The following is a 23318-nucleotide window of genomic DNA, read 5'->3' as shown; positions in this document are numbered from 1 at the left end:
TTGGTTATGACCTGGACTGTTTTTTGGACTGAATAAACTGACTTTCCCTTGCTAATCGCCTGCCTCATTGTCGTGCTTTTGGGTTCTCCTTTGCTCGCTACAATAACCGTGACAGCAGGTCGCAGAATTCTGGGGGCAGAGCTAACTTTTGTTGTTCTTTGTGAGAAATCTGATCTGATTTCCCAATTGAGAACTTGGATGTGTTCAGCCTTCAGCTCTTTATTTAACAGCAACAGCTCTCTTTTCAATTCAGTTTTACTTATATAGCGGCCTTTGTTGGTCTCTTACTCGCTGCAATATCTCAAACTCATCTGATCTGTCAGTAAGTCTCCTGTTTTGGGGACAATACTGCAGCAGTAACAAATGTTTGGTTAGTTTTAGCAAAAGTCTTATACTGCACAGTGCCTGGGAATGTGGCCATAGACCTACTGACAAGTTTTAAAGAATGAAAGATGTTGCCATTCTTTCTGTGGGCCATAGACTATGTCTTCATCTCCTTCAGTGAATATAAATCTTTAAGATTTAAATCCCATTTCAGAATATTTTCTTTGCGAATGACACATTGCACTTGTAACTATTTTTACATTCAGTGTTAGAAAAGCATTGTTTCAAAGAATCATCCAAATGACAATCCAACGGTGAGTTGAAATCATTGTGCTGATTTTACAACTGGTTTACTTCAGTCTTGCAGCTCTCCCGCAGCTCTGAGATAAAGCCCACTGAATGTAACCTGAAGAGAACCAACCTGGACTCAGACATAGTCAGAAAATAGTTGGTGACAGTAGTGGATCTTTTACCAGCAAAGACTCAGTTTTTTTTCTCTGGTGTTGGTAAAAAACTAAATTTGATAATGTTTTTGAGAGCTTGAAACCAATAAATTGTTTAAATGAAAAGTATTTAGTTTTATTTTGATCAAGTAATAGATTAACTGTCAAAAGTTTCCTGTCATATCTTGCATATCCGACTGCAATATGGAAAGGGATGCTTGCACTTTGTTCCACTGCCCCCACATCATGTGGGGGCTTTAATTTTAGTGAGAGATCACTGGTATACTAAATAGTTCAAATAATGGTAAACAATTGAAAGATCTGGATTGTGACAGAACCTGAACTTCATGATGAAAACAGTTATTTCCATCCTTATCTGTCACTGCAGAATATGTGGCATTGGAAATCATGCAGAAGAGTTTGAACAGAGCTCAGAGGCTCTACGGCCTTTTAAATTCTATGATGTGTGGAGATTCCACATCTTGTGCATGCAGTAATCTTTAGCTCCTAGTCAGACAGCTGGTATAGAATATCTCCAGCCTCATGGTAATGTATCCCATACTGTCTCTCTGATGTCCTGTAGGCTCAGGCTTCTCCCCACCTGTTGGCCATCTTCCAGTTCTGCGACCCAGCCATGACCTAAACCATTTTCCTGCTGCCACTGACCAAGCGTTACCTCCAAGTAAGAACCAACATCTCCCAGTCTTACTCTGGAGTGTCATCCAAACACCTTGGTGTGCTGGAAATGTGGCTGTTTATGTGTGCATGCTGCCCTGTGTGTCTGCTTTCTCAAACACATTCCATATCCTCTGTCTTTGCTATCATTGTCCCAGTCTCCCTCCTTGCATACTCCTTTATGCAACATCATAGTGCTCGCCGATCCCGTGCTGGGTGGTTGGATAGCTTGATGGTCTTTACTGATTCTGAACAGGCTTGTCAGTGACCGGAAGCGGCCAACTGCACTTACATCAAGTTACACTTACATGATGTTACATCATCATCCAATGGAGAGTCCCTAAAGCACGAGTGGATAGTCTGGTGTAGTTAGTAGGCCTATTTATTTCATACAGCAGCAAGGCACAACTCTGTAAAATAAAAACAATAACAGGATTTGGTTGCTTTATTCCTAACTGATGGAAAAGTAGACATTTAAGAACAGTTTCTTGTGTGTAGCTTTGTGGAGTCTTGTCACCACTAAGAGTTTAGGTAGCTCTGGTACTGTGTCTTTCTGCCAGTACATCGTCCTTTATCAACCCGCGGCGGCCCTGCCACATTACAGGAGCCCAGCCGCGGCCTCGTCCTCGACCTCGACTCTGCCCGCGGCGCGCTGTGGATAGCCCGCCCGGTGTCGCGTCTTGGCTCGGCTGGACTTGGGAAGGTTGGGTGTCCTCCACGGCGTCCATCTCAGCCGAATCTTCCGAGTCCTCCGGCAGACTCTCCGACTCCGCCGGCAGGCGGGGATCCATGCCGGACGACAGGGTAGGCAGCAGCCATAATAATACTAGCATCGGCGCGTATGCTGATCGGAGCTACGTCTTGCAAGCAGAAGCGAAAAGAGCAGTGACAGCAAACCAATTGGTAGTTTAAATGAAGCGCCCCAAATGCCAGCATCCAATTGCGAGCAGCAGCTGATTAACCATAGCGCAGTTGGTTTGTGGACAGCCATAGGGGTTGGGTCGGCGTCAGCCAATAGGCAAAGGGCGCGTTGACTACGTGGTCTGCCAGAACTATCGCAGGTTGCTCCATTTATTTCCAACTTCATCCAGCAGTGTTTTAAACTGGCGATCATTTAAGACTCGGTCAACAATAAAGTTGATCACACGAATGACTAACGACATCACTTCGCCAAGCTGCCCGTCGCACAAAGTGCCTCCTGGTGTAGAATACAATGGAAACTTAGGATGGGTCTATTTTCATGTTCACGGAGACACGCCACAAATCCTTTGTTTTTCACCACCATACACGGAGCACCATCAGTACACACTGAGAGAAGTTTATCCATAGGTAGATTTTTTTCACGAGCGAACTCCATGAAAGACTTGAATAAATCTTCACCTGTTGTGGACCCTTTTAATGGCAGAAAAGCAAGACTTTCTTCGTGCAGTGTGTCACCAGCAGCATATCTTGCGATCACACTGAACTGCGACAAATGACTTACGTCTGTTGACTCATCCAAAGCCAGGGAAAAAAACGGCGCTGCATTTATGTCCTTCACTTGCGTTTCCTCCACTTGGTTTGCCATCATGATGGTACGATCATGAACAGTTCTTGCCGACAGAGGCATGTCTTGTATCCGTTTGATTATCTTGTCTTTGTTCGGAAGATCATCAAAAAGTTCATTGGCTACATCCAGCATGAACGTTTTAGCATACTCGCCATCTGTGAATGGTTTTCCGTTCCTCACTATTGCTAAAGATCCAGCAAAACTAGCGGAATTATAGTCACCTTGCTGGGTCCATACGCGGAGTTGCTGCTGGCTAGCTTGCACCCTGCTCAGTAGCTCTTGGCACGCTTTCTTCCTGCTGTCACCCGCAGGATATTTTGATGCAAAGGTAGCATGCCGTGTGTCGAAGTGCCGCTTTACATTCGACCATTTCATCGATGCAATTTTGTCATTGCAAATTAGGCACACCGCAGAACCTGCTCTTTCCACAAAGGCGAATTCTTCAGTCCATTCGTCCTGAAATGTACGATAATCATCATCTTTTTTTCTTTTCGCCATCTTCTTTGTCGAAGGGTTAGCTTTGAGCTAATGACCGAGCAGACTGATTCAAAAGGGCGTGTTTACCTGTTTACCTGTTTACCCAGCAACGGGCAACGTAGGCTTTATCATCCAATTAAAATAATGGACAATTGCTCCTGCAGCCAACTGCAGCCCTGAACAGGACATGAGCAGTGGAAAATCGATGGATGGATTAAAACAAGTGATAATATTTTATGTTTTATCTGAAAAGCTGCGAGCCAGATGCAATCATCAAAAGAGCCACACCTGGCTCGCGAGCCATAGGTTCCCAACCCCTGCTCTAAAGTCTCTATTGTCCATACTTAGCTGCATAAAACCTCACCCAGAATCTGTTTAGCTTATGGAATGAAACAGGGTAGGGATACTTACTCCTTAAATTTGGTCAGGACAGGCTATGATAGGTTGTTCTGTTTTTGTGTGTGTGTGTGTGTGTGTGTGTGTGTGTGTGTGTGTGTACATGTGTGGGCAGACAGAGCAGTCGTGACAAAGAGCATTTTACTGTACTGAGGAGGAGGTCCTCCTCTACCTGCTCCTCCTCCCACATTAGTTAGTCAGAGCTAATAAGACCAACACAATCTCAACACCTCAAGTGTGTTTCCATTTCTGGCTGCCACAGATAATCCAGACTCCCTCTTCACACTGCTGTCAGTGCTCAGGTGTGTTTGCCATGGAATTTGATTTGAGCTATAGTTAGTTGTGAGTAGATGCAACAATGTATCCCACCATTGAGCAAGAAAGCTAATTTTCTGCTATTAAGATTCAAAGCTAAAAACATTACATACAGCTACTACACAATGTGACTATGTTTAGCAACAATACTAGCTAGCCCCCAGGCATGTCATTGTCCCCAAATGAAAATCAAGAATATCACAAACAAATATGCTGTGTAGTGTTGGCTTGAGCTTGAAGTAACAACACCTGATGCTTGTGTGATACAGTCACCCACTTATGTTGTTCTGATGACATGGCATTGAATGACGAAACTCAGTGACAACGAGTATTTTTTTCTAATTTATTTCTAGTGTGGGCATGTGTACGCAACCAGCAATGATTAGCCCTCCCTGAGCCTGGTTCTGCTAAAGGTGTCTTTCTGTTAAGATTACGTTTTTCCTCTCCACTGTACTCACTGCATGTACACATGTACAAAATAACTCTAACACTATATCAGGCTCTCATACACAGTGTTACACTGCACTCAATAGTTTTCCAGCTGTGTTCATATTTCAGACATCTTGTTTTTGTAATGGAGAAATGATGTGTTATCCATTGATAAGCCCTGTAGTCCTCTATGTTAGCATGATTGAAAGTACTTGAAAATCATGGTGTTCTATAATGATGGCATTAAACACAGCCTAAAGGGATTAGTTATCCACTCAGGTGTGGGGATGTGACACACATGAGAGTCATGAAAGTAAGCCCTCCCTCCAACTTTCTATTTGGAAGAGAACATTAACAAGACTCTTATCCAATGAGAAAGGCTGTCACTAAATATTCAGCTAAATTCAGTTCAACAATACTTTATTAATCCACCAAGAGAAATTATATTGCTGAGGTATGAATTGTTATTAAAAAATAATGGTTACAGATAGATAACAGACCAAAATCAAATGGAAATCAGATGACAAACGATTAGAAAGTTGAGGTGTAGTAGAGAGAATTTTCAGATTGTCACAAATCAATTGGGAAGTTGTTTTTGTAGCTTGGAAACAATTTGGCTGTTGATGCCACACAGCAGGTAACACAGGTGAACTCGGTTTGACAACATGGACAGGAGCTCACAGTGAACACTTCAGTATCTGGGCTGGAGGGATGTTCTTTCTAAGTGACGTTTCCAGGATTACGTTGTAGGAAATCAAGAGTGGATTTAATGTGGAACCCAAACTTTGGGAGGCCTCATTAAGGCCCCTTCATTGGCTCCCTGTCGGCTTTCGGGTGAAATTTAAGGTTTGATTGTTTTTAAGTGTTTAAACTCCATGGGCCTATCTTACTTAAGTGAGCTGCTGCAGCCCTACACTCCACTCAGAGCATTGAGATCAGCTGACCAGCTCATGTTGGCTGTTCCCAAAGCCAGGCTAAAAACGAGAGGTGATAGAGCCTTCTCTGTGGCAGCACCCAGACTGTGGAACAGCCTCCCGTTGCCTGTCAGCTCCTCTCAGTCTTTAGGCCAGTTCAATTCCAGACTGAAAACATATCTCTTTTCCCTGGCTTTATCGCGTTAACTCGTCAATTATTTAACGACAATAAATATTTTATCACGCTTTTTTTTTATATATATTTTAAAAAATTTGTGGCTTTAATGGATAGGAAAGTTCAGAGAGACAGGAAGCAGGGGACAGAGAGAGGGGGAACGACATGCTGCACAGGGCCGTCCGATGCGGGACTGCCAGCTGCAGCAAAGACTATAGCCTCTTGTACATGGGGCACCTGCGCAACTCACTACGCCACGGACCACCCCTGTTTTATTATTTATTTTATTCATTTAAAAGTCTGTTGCTCACAGGCTTTTATTTTGTAAAAGTCTGTTGCTGTCTGCTGCGGAACTTGAAAAGAAAGTAATTGGCGGATCCACCAAACATGAAGAAGAGTACGGAACTTTTATTCGGCCATTTTCATTTTAAAGTTCTTCCAAACGGCGGAGTCGACAGAACCAAAGTCATCTGTAAACACTGCCAAGTTGAATTGTCTTCTCAGCGTAGTAGTTCCAGTCTAAAATATCACTTAAAGGCAAAACACACAGTGGAGCGAGGCTTCTACATAAAAACTACATAAAAATGCTGATGTTAAAAGTGTGTTTGCACAACAAATGTTATGGCACTTTCATTCATATGGCAGCACATTTAAAATAAAACTAAATGCTAAAAGCTATACTCTACTTTTGAATTCATTTTTGGATTTTGCGTACAAATGCGATTAATCGTGATTAATCAGGGAAATCATGTGATTAATTAGATTAAAAATTTTTATTGTTGCCCAGCCCTATATTTTATTGCTGATTTTATCGCAAATTTTATTTTTATCTGTGATGAAGTTATTCTTATTGCTATTTTATTGATGGCTCTTAACACATTGAATACCGGCGGTTTTTACAGAATTATGTCGTAGAATCCCAGCGTTCTAAACCATTTTTTTGACGTTTTTTGTACAGTCACAGCATATTATGTGATAGGGCCACTGAAACATGTTATGGCTCGTTTGAAAGCTGAGACTTTAACCTCTTTGTGGGTCAAAACTGCGTGTCTCTAGGTGCCGCCATTAGCGAGCTATCCTTAGCTAAACCAAGGCGGGTATCCACCAAAATCAACAACAAAGATCGGGGTTTCTGTGAAAGGTGCGCTCTTTCAGCCTGTGGCACTTTAGATACTTACATATCCGGGTCAGAGGATTTGCGTTGTGTCGCATGTTGCAAAGCTAACCTGTTCATAAGACCGCCTCCTTAGACTTGTCGCATGTCTTCTTCTCCTTCTTGTTGTTTGTTTATGTTACTTTACCGTCACCCTCTGGAAACCGACACGTGCGATTGGACAAAATGCGGAAATGCACAACAATCAATGCAGCGTTATCAAAATTGTTCTTGAGTTGACGCAAAGCCATTGGTGTAATGATCAAAATGTCCAGATGATGACACCAGTTTTTGACTGCCATCTATGTCAGTTCTGTTCATCACATAATTACAAAAATCACACAGAATGTGCATTTGAATGTATAGATTCAGAATCCATAAAATAAACGTAACAACGTATTTTTACCATGTGGGAGCCAACGCATGGGCAGTAAAAACGTAGTTTACGTGACTTGGGAGTCAATGTGTTAATATGTGATGCAGTTGCTATTGTGAAGCACTTTGGTCAGCTGAGGTTGTTTTAATGTGCTATATGAATACATTTTTAATTTGAATTAACATTCTTGTGGGGGAATGCTGACTCAAAGACACAGATGTGGGACTTCCAGACCTGGCATGAAATCGTCCAAAATCTCTTGGTGTGCTGAAGCATTCAGAGTTCCTTTCACTAGAACTAAGGGCCCGAGCCCAGCTACAGAAAAGCAACCCCCCACCATAATCCCCCCTCCACCAAACTTTACACTTGGCTTCATGCAGTCAGACAAGTACTGTTCCCCTGGCACCCGCCAAACCCAGACTCCTCCATCAGACTGCCAGATGGAGAAGTGTGATTCGTCACTCCAGAGAACGCGTCTCCACTGCTCTAGAGTACAGTGGTGGCGGGCTTTACACCGCTGCATCCGACGCTTTGCATTCCACTTGGTGATGTATGGCTTGGATGCAGCTGCTCGGCCATGCAAACCCATTCCATGAAGCTCTCTATGCACTGTTCTTGAGCTAATCTGAAGGCCACATTAAGTTTGGAGGTCTGTAGCCCTTGACTGATTGAAAGTTGGTGACTTCTGCGAAATATGCGCCTCAGCATCTGCTGACCCCTCTCTGTCATTTTACGTGGCCGAACACTTCGTGGCTGAGTTGCTGTCATTCCCATTCGCTTCCACTTTGTTGAAATACCACTGATAGTTGACTGTGGAATATTTAGAAGCGAGGAAATTTCCAAACTGGACTTGTTGCACAGGTGGCATCCTATTACGGCACCACGCTGAAATTCACTGAGCTGCTAGAGCAACCCATTCTTTCACAGATGTTAGTAGAAGCAGTCTGCATGCCTAGGTGCCTGAATTTATACACCTGTGGCCATGGAAGTGATTGGAACACCTGAATTTGATTATTTGAATGAGTGAGTGAATACTTTTGGCAAAATAGTGTATATTTAACAAGACGCTGTTGAATGCTTCTTTATGTAATTAAAGTAATACTATGTAACATTTCTACCTTAAATTAACAGTTTGAAAAAAATTGTGCGGCTAGAATGAGTTTTAATATTACGATTGGCCTGTCTCCTATGCCCTTCGGGGGTCTGAGTTGGAAAAACTGCGCTATGTAACTTTGCTGGACCGGCCCGGGAGCGGCCCGGTAGCGCCCCGGGAGCTGAGCGGAAGTACTTTGACTTGCTTTCTGGCACACCTACCGCAAAAACAAATAGACCCCTCTCACGCTCCCAGGTATAAGGCTAAGCTAGCGCAACATTGTCAGTACAATCATCATGGCTACAACATCATCTGTTCTTAACAAGTACTGCAATCCTAGCCTGGCTCTCACGCAGACCCTTCGTGCTTCGTGCATCTTCGTTACACTTCGTGAGCTCGCACGAGGGTCTGGGCGCGCCTTGTTGAGCCCGAAGTCTTCGGTTACCCCATAACCGGGCCCGCCTCTATGCCTAGATCCAATCACAATCGTGGGGCGGGGTGTTAACAGATTAGCTGCTGCTAGCTCCTGCTTTGCTCGCTGCTGTTGTGTTTTGTTTATTTTCCACCACAGACCGAGAGACTGGTCGCGCTCCAACGCGTCACGTCCGCTTTTGATATGATTGGTCGAAGTAGTACGTGACACACACATTGAATTCTCCAATCAGGTTCGAGAGGTTTTTGAATACAACCCCCGCCTACTCACAGCAGAGAACAGCTAGGCAACCGACAAAATTCCAGATGGATGAGAAACATCCATCTGCGTGAGAACCAGGTTACTGCAATCCCCCCTCCTTCACTATTACCTCTCAGTCTGCTGCCTATCTGCCCGTATAGTCTTAAAACTGAATAGAGAGGTTTCAGACGTTTTTCTTCAGCCGTGTCTTGATGAAATAAATATTGACTTCCTGATATTCTTGCCACGTCCTTGTCAGCGCTCCAAGCTATAATCTCACACTTCCCATGATGAATGAGGGGGGAAAAAAATGGTTTAAAGTTTCTCCTCCTCTTCCTTTCTCCTATCTTTTCCATTTTTTTCCTGCTCTTGATCCACAACATCTCCTGCTCAACCAGTCTGGTTTGGGGTATTATTCCAGGCATTACTTTGGCTTTGTAAAGCTCATCCAACTGCTACAACATGCCAAACAATTTTCCCATTTCCTCGGTTATGCATCATAATAAGTGTAAAAAAAAAAAAAAGAAAGAAACACAAAATGTGTTTTCACAAAAAAAGAAGCTCATAAGAAAATCTAAAGAAGATGTCCAGATATGTGGATGCTGTTGTCCAGAGTGAGTGATCATGAAAGACTAGTTGATATTTTACTTGTACAAGTTGTTGTTTTAGCTTTGAAATTCTATGATGATCAAATATGTTAATTAGTCATAAGTGCTGAATGAACCTCCGTAGCAGGGTTTTATGTTATGGGGATTCTTTTGGGGACTGTGAAAAAGTCCATTTCTATATGTCTTCAGGATTAATGACATTTATGAACAAGAATGTTTCCGTCCAGCTAACGCATTGTTAACAGGGGGACAGGACAGTAATGTGGCTCATTCTCCACCACCCTCTGTTACCACAGACTGGGAAGCTCGTATTGATAGCCATGGCAGAGTTTTCTATGTGGACCACGTCAACCGGACCACAACGTGGCAGCGGCCAAGCCACAGCGGCAAGTGTAGCCATGGCATCCCCCGTTCAGGTTCGACCCAGCAGATGGAGCAGCTCAACCGGAGGTCAGCCCAGACAGGAATACGTTTTTAGAAGCCTCCAACTGTCACAGTGAAAAAACAGATTTCATGAGAAGCAGAAATCTTAGTTTCTTTATTATCTCATGATGGAAATGAGAACATTTTGTCAACAAAAGATGCTTAAAGTAAAGAACTTATTTTCATTAATTAGTATACGTGAGGCTCTGTCATCCAATGAACAATCATGAATCATGTTTCTTTAAACTTGTGAATCTGTATCAAATTGGATCTGCAAAAAGACCACATTTGTGATATGGAATAACTGTGATAAGTACACTAGTTTCCATGTTTTTAGGGTAACTAATTTCTTTACGGTGAAATTACAATGACCCTAACAAAAAAAAGCATGCCTTCCTCAGCAGTTGGGATGTATATGTCCAGTCTTTGTCTTAGTTTGAAGATTAGTGTTAGCTCATATCTCACAAATAGAATTACAAATAGAATTTTTCATTGAATTTCACAGCAAAGCAAAATGATACAGCAATTAAAATTTTAGATTATGCAACTTAAAAAAAGGAAAATAAATCCAAGTGACTTCAGTAAAAATTCTTCAAAATACAGTTGTCTAAGTCCAAGTGTTGTAAGCTAATGAAAATCTTTTGCTGGAATTAGGCTGACACCTGGTGTCTGGAGAGAGAACATAAACCGTCACCCTATGATCATAAAGCGCATCATTTGCACAGAAGTGTAAGCCACTGCAGTGAAAGCACCAATTAGATATACGCAGATATATGCAACATTACACAAGTGTCACGCTGTGAATCTTAGAAACAGTGAGTTTCTGTTTCTACAAGTGAAGGTTGTTTATTCTTTATATTTCAACATGAAGCTGTTATTCATCATGCAGGTACCAGAACATCCAGAGGACCATGGCCACAGAGGAGGATGGTGGGAGTCGGAGTTCAGATGGGGACACTGACTCTGCTCAGACAGGTACAGCACTGAGAGCCCTCCCAGTTTAAAGTCACACCAGCAGCGCTCTTTTATATCAACAACACATCAAAGACATCATTCCTGTGTGGGGTTTGCTTTCTGCTGAGTTTGTTTTATGTTTTTTTTTATCTTCTTCTTTGTTTTTATACCTTTTATGCCATTTTCAGCTCTGTTGTCTGATGCAAAACTTTGTAACCATGCAATAAGATCTAAAATCTTATGACATGATGTTAAAGTACCTCAACCATGGAGCCTCTTGTGTTTGCAGTTTGGAAATACATTTCGGCTTGTACTTCATCTTCTGTAGGCTAATTATTGATTTGTGACCCTTTTTTCGGTTGGGGTAACCTATAAAATGCTGCAACGGTCTGTGTTCATGGTGTAACCTGCATATGACTGAAAAGCAGCCATAATTTTTATAAACTAAATGAAAATTCACGACATAGAATCTGTGAAAGTTTGTGTGAAAGCAAAGCATTAAAATGTCAATTATTTGGACATCCAAATTAACATACGAAAAAAAAGATTAGTTGGAAAATTGTAGCCATGAAATGTGGTTATATAAATGAAAATAGATGTACATTAGTTGGTATGTAGTGTATGTAAAGTAGAATTGAATTTTTTTTGCTCTTCATCAGCACTTGTTTTGTCTTTATTTGGATTTACTGTGGCATAGTTCAATGTATCACAAAGTACACATTGTATAGGCTTTTCAAATACTTGCAGTTATTAAGTAAATGTTCGTAGTTCTTCTGCTGAAGGTTTCTATAAATCGTCAGTTCTGGCTCCTTAAGCTTCAGATCCCTTTTAATTGCTGTTGCCTGACTGGAGTTTTTTTTTTTAACGTTACCTAACCAGCACTGTGTGCAGGTTCAGTTTATCTCCAACAAACCTGCTGATGCACCTGTTGTCTGTCTGCAGGCCCCGCCTCCCCTGCTTCCCCCGTCAATCACCAGAAGATCAGCCATCTCCTGCAGTCACCTGCTGTCAAGTTCATCACACACCCAGAGTTTTTTACAGTGTTGCACAGCAACTATGTAAGTGCTACTCACACGCAGTGAAACTTTATTGTTGTTTTAAATCAGACAAATTTACTGAAACAGTTGTTTACAGGGCCTACAGGACACATGGTGTAGAATGTTCCTGCACAAACACAAAGACTAACACGCTCACACTGATGATGGGCCCGTCTCTCCACAGGCAGCCTACCGTATGTTCACCAGCAGCAGCTGTGTGAAACACATGATCCTGAAGGTGCGCCGGGACGCCAGAAACTTTGAACGCTACCAACACAACAGGGACTTAGTGGTTTTCCTGAATAAGTTTTCAGACACACAGCTGGAGCTGCCCAGAGGCTGGGAGATCAAGACCGACCCTCAGGGAAAGGTAGGACACCTCATGCACACAGCTGACGTTAGAACCCGATAGGCAGGGCTGTGCCGTGCCAGCAAAGCAAAGCAAAATGAAGACAAGGACAGAACCCTGATTGTCATGGACAGTTATTTGAAGCTTTGGGTTGAAAGTTGAAGGATGACCAGAGGTCAGTTATATCAAGCTTTGTTGAAGCTGCATTCTGAAAATATATTTTCAGAACAACTGCCTTTGTAAACAAGTGAAGCACGTCAGCATCCTGGATGCTGACTTGAAATGTGTATATTAACAGAAACAAAGACAAAGCAGGGACTCGTGTTGGATATGTCTGGAGGGAGTCCAGCATCCAGTTGCAGAGTTTAGTTGTTCTGAAGTCTGTTGTGGAGACGGCTCTGAATGCTGAGCTGAAATCAACCAACAGCATTCTGATGTAAGAACTGTTATTTGCAAGGTGTGTAGACAGAGTGGAGAGCAATGGAGATGATGGTTTATATCAATGTTCATAGAAAAGTGAACTCAGGATTTGGTTCCTCTATACTGACAGGATTTGAATGCATTTCAAAGTAAATAGGTGAACTTCTGCTGAACTAAATGCTTTCTATTAGCGAGAGAAAGTCTCTGTGTCGTACAGTATGAATGAATAAATATGTTTTCCAGTGATAGCAGCTTTGTAGGTGAACAGTGAGATTAGTGACTGTCGAATGGAATAGAATAGAATATCACATGGTTCATACCAGCAGCAGATTAGCAGGTAGAGGTGCGGAGTGTATCATCTGTTCCACTCAATCCCCACAGTTTTCTGTAATACATTATTAATCTGAGGGCACTCCTCATTGAAAGGTCAAGAACTCTGAATATGATAGGGAGAAAGCCATTCTCTCATGAACAGCACTCGATGAGAAACTCATTTAAAACAAAGAACCGTACAACAGAGTAATCGTCTGCCTCAAACAAAGGAATTCCGTCATCACAGATTATTTCAAATCTTTTTTCTATCATCTTCTGTCTTGTAGTCTTTCTTTGTGGATCACAACAGTCGAGCCACAAGTTTCATCGACCCTCGGATTCCGCTGCAGAGCGGCCGGCTGCCCGGTCACCTCGCCCACAGGCAGCACCTGCAGAGACTGCGCAGCTACAGCGCCGGAGAGGTACGCCACCTAACCCGCAACGTCCCTCATGAGGGACTTTCCAAGGAACCAAACAACTGTTCCTTTCCTATTAAAGTGCTGTTAGATTGTAAAAGGCAGCTCAGTTACTGTTGCTGCTGATGCTCCCCACATGCTGTGCATTTAATATACTGTAGATATCATCTTTCTGTGTGTGTGTTGAGTTGGGTGGAAGGATGCTGTAGAAGTGGTTTAAAAAAAAGACAGTATGGCTAAAACTGTGTTTGTCTGTAGGAATTGTCACACTTGTTGTTGGCGAGGGTGAAGTGAACTGGAAATTGACACAACGGGGTGGGTTGGCAGGACACGGGTGCAGACTCAGAGGTGTAAAAAGCAAACTGGGTTTATTAACTTAAAACAAAACAAAAAGCGCGGCTGAGCCGGATATCAAAACTAAACCTTGTAAAATAAAACATGGCTAAGGTAAAACAAAAAGAACATGACTTGGCATAACATGAATAGCACTTATCTTTAGGTATGTGGCGTCGTGGCATGAGGGGTGAAAATCAGGGAAAAGATTTCACAACATAACAGGGGAGCCTGGGAACTAAATAGTGAACTGGGTGATTGTGAATGAGTGCAGCTGGGGACAATGAGCAGGTGATGTGAGTGAACTAATGAGCAAACAGAAACTGTGGGGAAGACAATGGTGAAACTATAAACAAGACATGAACTCAAAAACCAAGACATGACAACCAAAGACATAAAACATAAAACTAAAAACTTGGGGAAAACCCCATGGACGTGACAGAAATCCCCACCGCTCAGCGTGGTTGACATGGCTGGTAGCAAATGTTGTTGATGTTAAAAAAATAGACGTAGAGTACAACACACAGTACTTCTACCTCACTGTTCAAAATGCTGTAAATGCTATTTGACTGCAGCCGTTTTTTACTCGGCTACAGTGTTTTGTTTTTAGTACAGATGCAAAAATAAAAGGATCATTTGAGGGAATATTAAGCTGCGAGGAAACTATTTGAGGGATTTGAAACAACAGCTGCCAGTTTGTGAAATGTCAACTGTTGGTGTTCTCAGGCGTCTGACGTATCCAGGAGTCGGGGGGCTTCTCTGATGGCCCGGCCTGGAAACAGCCTGGTAGCAGCCATTCGAAGCCAGCATCATGCTGACCCACAACAGCTGGCCGTTCCATGTAGGCACCGTCATTTCATCTCTTCATTGTTTTAAGACCCCTTACTTATCACTTAGAAAAGCAATTCACTGAATATATCTGCATCCTTCACTGCAAATTTCTTCTCTCGTTCTCTCCCTCCAGCTTACAATGAAAAGATTGTAGCGTTCCTTCGACAGCCCAACATATTTGACATGTTACAGGAGCGACAGCCCAGCCTGAGCCGAAACCACGCTCTGAGGTAGGTTCTGTTCTGCAGACTTTAAGCCCCTGAATGCTGACGTGACACCAGTCAACCACAATCAGTGAAAGGTCATGGACAGAGGGGTAAATCCTTCACTGCAAAGTTTTGACGAGGTCATCTTGCGTCATAAGCACAACACAGAGTTGTAGATAAATATGTTGATAGCTTTAACCTTGTAGCACCCAAGCATATGAATAATCATTGAAAAAAATCATTTTGGCTCTTCTTGCATCTTTTTGGGTGGGAATAAACCAATATTTTTGGAATTGGGCTATTTTTGATCATTTTAGGCAATGTTGCATATTTGCAACTGTGGGCTTTCCTGATTAATTTTGTAATAATACAATTTGGAGACCTGTCCTCCCATTACCACTGTGAAAGGTGGACAAAGCAGACCACACCAAACGAGACCAGAAGGAACTAGAACAGACCACCGCAAAGCAGAGTGTAATTCACTGACCCAAGAAAATGATTGCTGTGACAACTGTCGGCACATAAAATGTAATGTAAAAAAATATTACACATGTATGTAAATAATGTATGTAAATTTAAAAAAAATCAAATAATATAATGTAAATAAAAATATAATGTAAATAAATAATGTAAATAAATAAAAAGCTTGTTGCATATCTGCAACTGTGGGTGCTACAAGGTTAAATGCTAAAATAAAAAATCCCATGACTTTAAAATGAAAGAGAACTCAAGAAGTTTCAATAAAAGGATGTCTCAGTTGGAAATGTGTCTGAGGGAGGTGGGTCAACCCAAGAAGAAAGTCGGGAAGAAAAACAGAGGAGTCACTTAGAAAAGTCATTCAGAGAATATCTCTGCATATTCATGTATATATATATATATATATATATATATATATATATATATATGCATGAATATGCAGAGATATTCTCTGAATGACTTTTCTAAGTAATATATAATATATATATATCCATATTTTTGATTCACTGTACAGGGAGAAGATCCACTACATCCGGACAGAAGGTACTCAGGGGGTGGAGAAGCTGTCATGTGATGCAGACCTGGTCATCCTGTTAAGGTGCACTGAATGCAACTTTAAATCTTCTGTTGACCCTTTGTCTATCATGAGTTGTGTTATAGAAAAAACTCTGTCCGTTCTGCTTCTGTCTTTGCAGTTTGTTTGAGGAGGAGATCATGTCTTATGCTCCTCCTCACCCCATCCACCCCGGCTTCAGCTTCTCTCCCCGATGCTCACCTGCCTCCTCCCCACAGAACTCTCCTGGTAGGTTTAGCCTCTGACAGTGTACTCACACTGTATGGAGGCAGAGTATTTTGTTCATCACAAAGCTGCTATTGACAGAGGCAATTAGACCATCTCAGAAAGCAATCATCACTGTCTGACAGAACCTGCTGTGTGAGGCTGCACTAACGTCTTTTTAATGAACTCCAGTAGACCTCAAGCAGGCCACAAGTGTGTGTGTGTGTGTGGGGATGTGCTCGTTATTGATGGGAAGTTCTATTAAAGGAAACTGGGTCACAGCAGGGAAGCTTAGCCTGTAACTGCCCGTCATTTATTTAGTGTGTTATTGTCTTTGTGCAAACGTGACCTAGAAAAACTGTTTAAAAGAGAAATACGGTCCGTCCAAGCCATGGCCATCATGAAGACGCATTCTGATCTGAAAGCACAGGGCCAGTTGGAGAAAAACAGACTCTTTGACCCAGAGTCCGCTCTCCGTTGCCCGCAGTCATAATGAGTGTTGGCATGCAGTGTGTACAAGAAAAGGGAGCCGTACAGCTATTTACAGTATGACCCTGCTCCACTGTGGTTTGTGAAAGCAAAGACTGGCTGGACTGTTTCCGCTGGGCATCAACACGTAACATAACATTCAACATACATTCTAATCTGTAGCAACTAGTTTTTACTGGTAACGAAATGGTGTCGAGGATCAGGACAGGAAACAAAAGTCTTAATTCAGAGTACACCGTTGTTTTGAGAGATAATGTATTTGATAAATGACATAAACGGGAAGCATGCTGTTCAAAGGCATGGCCTCTGACTTTTTTTATAAACCTGAGGGTCAGCAGTCACTCTTTTAGAAAAATAGCAGATCTTTTTTCCTTTTATCAACAGAATTAAAGGTTTCCTCTCCCAAAAAGACCAGGAGAAATTCACTCATTCATCTCCAGTAGACTCCATTACTGTAACGCTCTTTTAACTGGACTTCCCAAAAAGAGCGTTAAACATCTGCAGCTCATCCAGAACGCTGCTGCTGGAGTTTTAACCTGGGTTAAGAGATCTGAACACATCACAGCAACATTAAAATCTTTACTCTGGCTTCCAGTCACAGAATAGATTTTAAAAGCCTGCTGATGGTTTACAAATCCCAGAATGGTTTAGGCCCAAAATACATCTGTGATATGTTCAGAGAATATAAACCTAGCAGAGCTCTTAGATCCAAGGACTCAGGTCAGCTGGTCCAGTCCAGAGTCCAGACTAAACATGGAGAAGCAGCATTTAGCTGTTATGCTGCAAACAAGTGGAACTAACTGCCAGTGGAGATTAAACTTTCACCAAATGTAGACATTTTTAAATCCAGGTTAAAGACATTTCTTTTCTCATGTGTCTATGCATGAAATCTGCACGATATCTTTTAATTCATCTAGACTGTTGCCTGTTTTTCATTCATTCATAAATTCATTTAAATGATTTTATTTGTTTCTCTTTATATTCTTTTATATATTTTAATGCTTCTTCCACTCCCTGCTGCAATGCTTTTATTTTATGTAAAGCACTTTGAATTGTTTGTACATGAAATGTGCTATATAAATAAATTTGATTTGATTTTGATTTGATTTTACAAATGTTGAAAAATGCTTCATGCACAATATGAAACAGAAAACCTGGTTCATGAAAGGAATCATGAGGAAGAATATCCACCTGATCTGCAATATTGAAAAAACATTAGTCGACACATTTATAAAGAAGTACTTTCACTTGTTTTTATCATGTTATTATTTCAGATTGCTTTCCTTACATCAGCTTTGTTACTGACTGCAAGTCCTCTGAATTAGCTTCCAGCCCATCACCATTAGCTAATAATTGTTTGTCCTGCTTGCCAAATAAAAGCTTTTTTTATTTGTGTGTGTGTGTGTGTGTGTGTGCGTGTGTGTGTGTGTGTGTGTGTGTGTGCGTGTGTGTGTGTGTGTGTGTGTCCGTGTGCGTGTGTGTGTGTGTGTGTGTGTGTGTGTGTGTGTGTGTGTGTGTGCGTGTGTGTGTGTGTGTGTGTGTGTGCGTGTGTGTGTGTGTGTGCAGGCTTACAGAGGGCCAGGGCTCCAGCTCCTTACCGCAGAGACTTTGAAGCCAAACTCCGAAACTTCTACAGGAAATTAGAAGCTAAAGGCTACGGGCAAGGACCAGGCAAGATCAAGTAAGACTGGAGACTCGTTACAAGGTCGAAATAAACTGAAAGGCTGATAGACCAAAGTAACGTTTCTGTTTGGTATGTCCTGCTTTTTTCAGGTTGCTAATCAGGAGAGAACACCTGTTGGAAGGAACCTTTAACCAGGTGATGGCATATTCCCGCAAAGAGCTGCAGAGGAACAAACTCTACGTCACCTTCCTGGGGGAGGAAGGGTAAAGCACACACTCGCAGGGACTGTGCCACATCGAAATGTGTTGCTCCACCGTGCCATTGTCACAAGTTTTCAAATCCCAACACTGTGAGATTGAAACTGTCAGTATGGTCTCAGTGTGAGAAATAAACAGCGGCAGAGGTGTTATGTGCATTACCCAGTGAATATGTTCCCAGCTTGGCTTTATCATCACTGCCTCGAGGAAACATCTGACCTTATTTATGCCAAAAAATGATCCCATTCCAGCCATGCTGCTGCTATGTTTCTGTGAGATGGAGCTCGTCGGGTAATTGTTCCCTCAGTGTGAATGCGGTGCTTGTTTTTAATTTGATAAACGATAACTATATTTAAAGTATAAATACTTTTGAACAACCTTCCACATCCTTGTGAACTGAATAAGAATGTCTCCTGTCTCTGTATTCTTGTCTCTTCAGATTAGATTACAGTGGTCCTTCCAGAGAGTTCTTCTTCCTCCTGTCCCAGGAGCTCTTTAACCCATATTACGGCCTATTTGAATACTCTGCAAATGACACGTATACTGTTCAGATCAGCCCGATGTCGGCATTTGTTGAGAACCATCTCGAATGGTGAGCCATATCCTTATGCATAACAAAAGAGTGTTTTCAGAGAGATTACAATTTTTGTATCAGTGTTTTGACTGTAAAACCTGGGAGCATACACTAAAAGTTGTAAACCTCCAGCTTTCACTGTGCAGTTTCTGCATAAGTATCCTATATTTCTGACTCAGTCTGTAGTTATTCTCGGCTGTAAGAACATTTAACACCAAAGAAATGACTTGGTCAGTATCCCATGATGCTCAGTCATAGAGGATAGTCTCTGACCGTGCAGTATCTCCTCTCAGAGGAAATGGCTGCTGGTGCCACTGGGATATACCGCCTGTACACGATCAGCTTCAACATTAGATTAAGACAATCTTAATCTAAGATCTAAGATACAATTTCCCTCGGGATTAACAAAGTATCCATCAATCTATCTATCAATCGGTGTTATTGACTTCAGCTGTCTGTGGTTATGTTACACTGGTCTAAACTGCAACACCTGAAACTAAATGAATGATGATACCACAGCATGAAATAAGTTAAGAACAGTGTCGTTTGGGTGTCAATGTTTTATTAAAGTGGTTCTAAAGCGTGTGTGTGTGTGCGTGCGTGCGTGTGTGTGTGCGTGCGTGCGTGCGTGCGTGCGTGCGTGCGTGCGTGTGTGTGCGTGCGTGCGTGCGCGCGTGTGTGTGTGTGCGTGCGTGCGTGTGTGTGTGTGTGCGTGTTCAGGTTCCGTTTCAGTGGCCGTATCCTGGGCTTGGCTCTGATCCATCAGTACCTGTTGGATGCCTTCTTTACCAGACCCTTCTACAAGGCTCTGCTCAGACTGTGAGTGCACACCTGAAGACTCTTTCATTTTCTCATTGACTTCCACTGTTTCATACAACTTTTTCAAATTTGTATTCTGTGCAAGTTTTTCTGGCGGCTGTAGTTCAGGAGGAAGAGCAGTCGCCCACCAATCGGAAGGTCGGTGGTTCGACTCCGGCTTTCCTGGTCACGTGTCACATGTCAAAGTGCCCACGGGCAACACGCTGAACCCCAGACTGCCTACCGATGCATCCATCAGTGTATGAATGTGTGTGAATGGGTAAGAAGCACATAGTTCTGCACAGACTGAGACGTGCTGGATGAGTATGGGTGAATGTGGCCTGTAGTGGGAAAGCGCTTTGAGTGGTCAGCCAGATGAGAAAAGTGCCGTACCAGTACAGTCAATTTACCATTTATTCTGGTAGCTGGTGAGGCTTGAGGTGGGAACACCTCTCTCTACACACTGACACGACCTGGCTCAAAGGCCGTGTCTAAAAGGAGGAAGCACATGGTTTAAAGGTTTACAAAACAAGTATTTAATTTGTTAAAGTAATCCAAGAACTTAAAGGGATAGTTCTCCTCTTTTGACATGAAGCTGTATGACATCCCATATTAGCAATATCATTTATTAAATTTGACTAACCCCCTGCTGCGTCCTGTGAGCCGAGTTCCAGCCTCGTTTTGGCGTTGACGAAGGTAGTCCGGCTAGTTCGCTGGGGCTACAAAAATAAAGCGTTTTGCTTCTCAAAACAATATGCGTTCAAAAGAGTAATACATTTGCATCACAAAATCGTTCTCAAGGAAAAAGTCAGACCTCACAATTGCTTGGCGCTATTTTCTCTCCCTTCGTATCACTGCCTGCTGTGTAGACCGTGCAGACCGAAGTGCAGACCAAGCAGTAAACAACGTAACAGGCGTGGCTGTCGGCAGGCGGCAGCACGCGGTATAAAAGTAAAATTTTATATCTTTATGTATGAAGCCTGAAATGTGGCAAAAGGTTGAAAAGTTCAAGGGGGCCGAATACTTTCGCAAGGCACTGCGAAATCGTTTTCCTTGTTATTTCAAAGAAAGTGACATGGAACTGAGTGAGTGGACAGATTTCTGCTTTGTGGGTTAGAAATGTGATCTCCGTGTGTTGTACAGGCCGACGGATCTGTCAGATCTGGAGTACCTTGATGAGGAGTTCCACCAGTCTCTGCAGTGGATGAAGGACAACGACATCACTGACATCCTGGACCTAACCTTCACTGTGAATGAGGAGGTCTTTGGCCAGGTCAGCATGCATGTGTGTCACTGCGTATGACAGCCTCAGCCATACTGTGAAGTATAACTTGTTGTTTTAAGTTGAATATATAATTGAAAGAAGGGCCAGAGAAACATACATGAGTAAAAAAATAACTGTCATAACTTATGTTGATTAAATAACACCTGCTCAATAAGCCCTTATCTTTTGGGTCATTTGGATTTGTTAATTCCCTTAACTGCTATGGATGCTATTTAAATTAATATAAAGACAAAATATTCATATTTATATTATTAATATTAGACTGCACCCTGTCACTTTGTTACTTCTAGCGTCATTATGGTTACATACAGTGCCTTCCAAAAATACTAAAGGGGACATGACATGATCATTTCCACTCTTCTAAATCTTGGGTATCTCTAGATTAGCTTTACACATTTCATACCTCAAAATAGTTTGTAATTAGTTCACAACGAGGGAGAGCTTTCTCTCGGGGGAAGCGTCCCCCTGAGAACTCGAGGATCTGGCTAAAGTGTCTTGTGATTGGTTGAATTCCTGAAGACTTGCTGAGGGGGTGGCAAAGAAGGAGATGACAGTGTTTCGTGAACGTACTCTACTACAGCTGCCAGCTAGGAAGCTACAACAACACAATCTTTAGGCATAACAACACATGAGATCCAGTCGTACGTGTTGAGCCAGAATCAGATGAACATCAAGGTGAGCAGCCACAACAAAGATTATATGGAGTAAGACGGCTTCCAAAAAGATGTATCCAGGATTCTAACCATTCGTACTCGTAATGATGAAGTTGTACACAAAATTCTGCTGTCTTACACATGAGTCTGAGAAATTGTTCGGGTTTGGAATGTTTTTTTATGTGAGTATGAATCTAAAAGCTGTGAGTGCAAAGTCTTGTGAATACAACTCTAATTTCTACGACTACGAATTCTCCACTGTGAACACGAATTCAAGTTTGTGGGTACGACCAGAGTGGTGTAAAAAGAGAGTGGCGACACTCCCATAGACTTCTATAGAAAGAAAGGATAGCAGAAGTCACTTGGGTCACGGAGACGCCTAGAGTTCCAAACAAGGGGCGGAGCTCCGTTGATCTCAATTGCTCGTCAAGAACAATTCTGGTAAGTTAATGAAATAACAGCATTTTAAACTTTTTTTTTACATTTCTAAGCATTAGCTATCAGAAGTATACTCTTAGACATCGTTATTTTTACATTTGGTTTGCATGAAATGTCGAAGTTAATGTTAACAATGGAATGGATTTAGGGACCTAACTGAAAGCTTAAAGCAATACTATGTAACATTTCTACCTTAAAATAACAGCTTGAAAAAAATTGTGCGGCTAGAATGAGTTTTAATATTACGATTGGCCTGTCTCCTATGCCCTTCGGGGGTCTGAGTTGGAAAAACTGCGCTATGTAACTTTGCTGGACCGGCCCGGGAGCTGAGCGGAAGTACTTTGACTTGCTTTCTGGCACACCTACCGCAAAAACAAATAGACTCCTCGCCGGTTTGTCAACAAACGTGAAACGTGAAAGCGAAAGGGTGTTGTATTTACGACAGTGTAACCGTTCATTACCTCCAAGCCTGTAGGGGGAGCTCCATAATGGGCTTTTTGAGAAGTTACATTGTATTACTTTAACGGAGGCTAACATGAGATAATTAACATGATCATTTCAAAGTCCATTAACTTTTTATTGGCAGGTGAAATTGTGTAAAGTTTTTTTGATTGTTAGGTTTTAAAATATTAAAACTTTACTTTATCATTACGAGTACGAATGGTTAGAATCATGGATACATCTTTTTGAGCTGTCTTACTCCATAAGATTACAGCAGGATGTCTCTGCTTGGTAAATCTGTTCAGCGCCTGCTAATGTGAGTAACTCAGTTTTTCTGAGCGGTTGTTGAAGCAACAAAAGATGTGTTCAGATGTAAATGAATTAACCCAAAGTACTGTTGGCCCTCTTAGCTACCCTTCCACTCAGTGTAACCCTGATGTTTATTATAAAATCTGTTCACAAGTCTAATACCGACACAACACACACATTTGAAAGTTTCTCTTATTGCATTTGGTTCAGACGTGTGGCCTTTTAGTGCTGAAATAACCTCGACTTTTAGCTTACTGGGTCTTGTTCATATAACTGTCCTCCATGAAGTGCACAAAAAGTGAACAAATGCAAAA

General features: G+C 42.0%; 1 protein-coding gene across 3 annotated transcripts in view; it reads left to right on the top strand.

The window, feature by feature from the left end:
• Positions 1-23318, top strand: part of hecw1a (HECT, C2 and WW domain containing E3 ubiquitin protein ligase 1a) — a 116032-nt gene that overhangs the window by 79285 nt on the left and 13429 nt on the right. For 2 of the 3 annotated variants that reach the window (XM_075452270.1, XM_075452271.1), the window contains 15 exons: positions 1351-1449; positions 9897-10050; positions 10913-10998; positions 11920-12035; positions 12199-12384; positions 13383-13517; positions 14571-14685; positions 14809-14905; positions 15873-15956; positions 16054-16160; positions 18192-18306; positions 18399-18512; positions 18946-19098; positions 19801-19899; positions 21022-21151. In XM_075452270.1, the coding sequence (XP_075308385.1) occupies positions 1351-1449; positions 9897-10050; positions 10913-10998; positions 11920-12035; positions 12199-12384; positions 13383-13517; positions 14571-14685; positions 14809-14905; positions 15873-15956; positions 16054-16160; positions 18192-18306; positions 18399-18512; positions 18946-19098; positions 19801-19899; positions 21022-21151 (1790 nt within the window). The remainder of the gene's footprint in view (positions 1-1350; positions 1450-9896; positions 10051-10912; positions 10999-11919; positions 12036-12198; positions 12385-13382; positions 13518-14570; positions 14686-14808; positions 14906-15872; positions 15957-16053; positions 16161-18191; positions 18307-18398; positions 18513-18945; positions 19099-19800; positions 19900-21021; positions 21152-23318) is intronic. The other variant, XM_075452272.1, reaches the window with a different exon arrangement.

Source organism: Odontesthes bonariensis, chromosome 20 (genome assembly GCF_027942865.1).
Source record: "Odontesthes bonariensis isolate fOdoBon6 chromosome 20, fOdoBon6.hap1, whole genome shotgun sequence".
NCBI lineage: Eukaryota > Metazoa > Chordata > Actinopteri > Atheriniformes > Atherinopsidae > Odontesthes > Odontesthes bonariensis.
The sequence above is the reverse complement of the archived record's forward strand: the minus strand, read 5'-3'. Positions and strand labels throughout refer to the sequence as shown.